General features: G+C 50.0%; 1 protein-coding gene across 1 annotated transcript; it reads right to left on the minus strand.

Annotated features, from left to right (window-relative positions):
- Positions 1-1136: 1136 nt before the first annotated feature.
- Positions 1137-2024, minus strand: NEUTE1DRAFT_149142 (uncharacterized protein; the record flags this gene model as incomplete). Its single annotated transcript, XM_009856585.1, has 2 exons — positions 1137-1349; positions 1836-2024. The coding sequence occupies 2 exons, from the start codon at positions 1932-1934 to the stop codon at positions 1176-1178; spliced, it is 273 nt and encodes a 90-aa protein (XP_009854887.1).
- Between the last annotated feature and the right edge of the window lie 1313 nt (positions 2025-3337).

The raw sequence follows: 3337 nt of genomic DNA on the forward strand, positions 1-3337 counted from the left end.
GGGGGGGGGCAGTCGCTCTGACAGAAACGAAAAGCAACTTTTGCTTGCGCAGGCATAACTTATGAATGGACTACACTGCTACGGGGGTATTGTTGCGTTCTGGACTGCCTCGGATATCCTGCAATCTGGAACTGCCGAGAAGTTCTACATGGAAATGGAAACCGACATGACCTGAGGATTGAATGGTCGAGAATCAGACAAATGCAAAATAAAGAGGAGGCGGAAGCGGAGAAGGGAAAAGCAGATTAACCAAGGACACTGAACATCCAAACATGGACGGTAAGCCAAGGCTGATTGGACAACAACTGCAAAAATCCAAAGGCAGCAAACAAACATCTCCCCCAACACAGCAACACATGTGCTCCAACCGCCTCAGATTAAAACACGATTTCTCCTCGTGGTTTTACAGCGTCATGGTGTGTCCGTCTATCGGCTTGCTTTTGATGGAACCCCCGCCTGCTGTGTTGCGACCCTGGCTTGCGATGGACGTGCGCGTGCTCTTGATGAAAGAGAGCCGTCGCTGCTTATGATAAGCTCGAGCTCGCTTGTCTACACTACCGCATTGCACCTCACATTTCCTACCACGCTCACGCGGAACAGAGTAATTCACAGTGTGAGTCTCATCATATATCAGCTGTGACCCCGCAATGACCCTCGGTGAGCTCTTCGAGACATTGGGGCAAGGGTTGACAGAGAAGGTTGCTGAGCCAAACCACGAAACGGAGCGTCTACACGGAATGGTAATATACGGTAAAGATATATCAATCCACACCCAAGGTTGTTTTTATTTTGATCTTTTACCGAGCACTCGGTTTTTTCCCCGTGCGGATATATTAAGTAAGCATAAAATGCGGAGTACCGCAAAGATTCGGGGGATAGCTTTTTAGGTTCCAAGGAAATCAGGCATGGTCTGCAAGCATACTGCAATATTATATGCCCACCAAATTTCTACGCAAGACGGTGATTCTGATTGTCCCCACCCTCCAGCACCCTCGAGAGAATAGGTGGAAAAAGGCATTGTATCAGAGAAATCGAATTTACAGTACTTTGGGTTGGCAACACATCTCCCCCACTCTTTTTATAAGACATAAAAAGCACATATTCGTGCAGTGTACTTACAGATTATGCCTGATTTCCTGGGAACCTAAAAAGCTATCCCCCGAATCTTTGCGGTATCACTCGAGCTGAGCAATGATCAACACAGGCAGATTCACGGTGCGCATGGCGCTTCCGAACATGCGATAATCACGACACTTTTCTTCCTTGAACCCCGCCAACAAGCCAGCCGCCCGCTCGGTGTGCGGGAGATGGAAAAAGGGAAGGGAAACAACCCGCGGGTTCGGTTGAGGCTTTGACCTTGTCAGTGAGTGAACAAAATAATTTACCGGAACGATGTCCTTGGGCCCTTCACCCAGTTGCTCGTTACCAGTTGCTTGGGCTTTCCGAACACCCGTCTTCGGATTTCTCAAATCTTGTCATCCTCCGACGGGACTCAAGTTCTTTTAGCCGTCCAAACACACAGTTCTCTTGCATAAAGTTCGCATCTCTGATTTCTGAAGTCCAAAGGGCGGCATTCACCTTTTCGCACGATCAGCCCTTGATGCGGTATCTTTGTGAGAAGGAAGAGCTCGTCGACTGCCACCTGATAATACACTCATATGCCAAACGGAATCACATATTCTGAACCGGGTCTTTCAACAAACCTCAGGATGCACATGCCCATGATTCCCTGACTCCAGTCATTGGTGGACATGCTGCTAATGCACCACATTTCCCCTTCCTGCTTCCCTGGCCCATGTTCCCTGACAGCATGTATGCTAAGGTAGTGTACGTACAGGTGTAGGACCCGTAAAGATGATGTAGACCGAAACAGATGGAGACGAGCGGCGGAGAATCCAGTCCAGTCCATCGCGGCCGGAAAGCAGAACTTCCATTGCATGATGGGACGGGACGGGAGCGAGTGCAAGTGTAGAATACTGCACGCTATTATATACGCTAGGTACAGCAATGCAAAAAATCGACCACGCTGCTCTCCACTCCGAGCAACAAGCACATCTCTCTCATTCATCCCTCTCCACGCCCGCCCGCCCGCCCGCCTGCGGACCCGCCGGCCCCGACCACCGCCGTTCGTTCATTCGGTTCGGGTGGCACGGATGGGAAAGGGGTTGCTGGGTGGAGTCGAGTTCATCGTTCGGGAGGGGATCGGCTGTACCCGTCCCTGCCGGTCCGCTCTTGTGGTTCCGCTCTTTCTTTTCTTCCAGTTCGGGCTTGGACACACTGTGGAGGTCTCCTTTTATCCTTCGAGTCTTGCTGATGATCTCGTCTCCATCATGACTAATTACATGATTGATTGTCGTTCTTACTAAGCTGCATCGCGATTGTCAATGTCAAACGGACATGAGGCTACGAGGCGCGAGGCGGGCCGTCGCTCGTTGGTGACGAAGGCTCGTCGACGATTCTCGTGCTTGGGCAGACGACTTTCGGACACCCAAGACGGAATGAGGCAGGCAGGCTTGGTGAAAACCATCATATCATATGTACCCGGGATGTGCCATGGAAAGCTTTACTTCTGGTGTTGATCAGGTGTTCGATATCATCAGCACTGGCGCCCGCGAATGGCTTGTTGACCTCGTCATTCTCAAGTCCCGTGCATGTTCGTTCTGTTCATCTGTGGTCACTGCAGTGCACTTTGACACAGATTGGTCACTGAGGTCATCGTGACCTACATCATCATCCGTGCTCCCAGGTGTTTCTGCTTTCTGACCAGGGCCTCCTTTGAAAACCAAACTACGGGAAATACCAAAGCTTCACATTTGTCAACCTCATGGATCTCGCTGTTTCGCAAGCAATCTTTGGTGTATGAATTGATGTGCAGTTCAAGGCGTCCTGACAGCAAGTCTAGGGAGTGTCTAACATCCGCAGTGGCGTTCTTGGATAGAAGTTTTTCTTTGAAGGCGACTTTCAGTGGAGCCGCCGCAATTAGATTGCCGTTGGACTTCATGCGATAGGAAGTGACGGAGTTGAAGGGAATGGATGGACACTGGCTTGTACAAGATATTGATGCCAAATGTGCAACTCATGCCATGTGGTATAACTCGTTTCCTGTGCGGCACTATAAGCTTACTGCTGATGCACTGTAATCCGAGGCTAAGTAGGTGTGTAGGAGTCATGGACGCTTGCTAGGTAGGTATTACACCTCTGTCGGCATATAATTCGTTAGCGTGGTACCGCCACTCTACAATATTCAGGGCATTGGAGGTGAGCAAAGTGGACATCTTTTGTAAGGAGAATTAAGTTATTGCCACTACCTCAGTTCACCGCGCTAACGTTTTAAATG

This window comes from Neurospora tetrasperma (assembly GCF_000213175.1).
Source record: "Neurospora tetrasperma FGSC 2508 unplaced genomic scaffold NEUTE1scaffold_54, whole genome shotgun sequence".
In the NCBI taxonomy this organism is placed as follows: domain Eukaryota; kingdom Fungi; phylum Ascomycota; class Sordariomycetes; order Sordariales; family Sordariaceae; genus Neurospora; species Neurospora tetrasperma.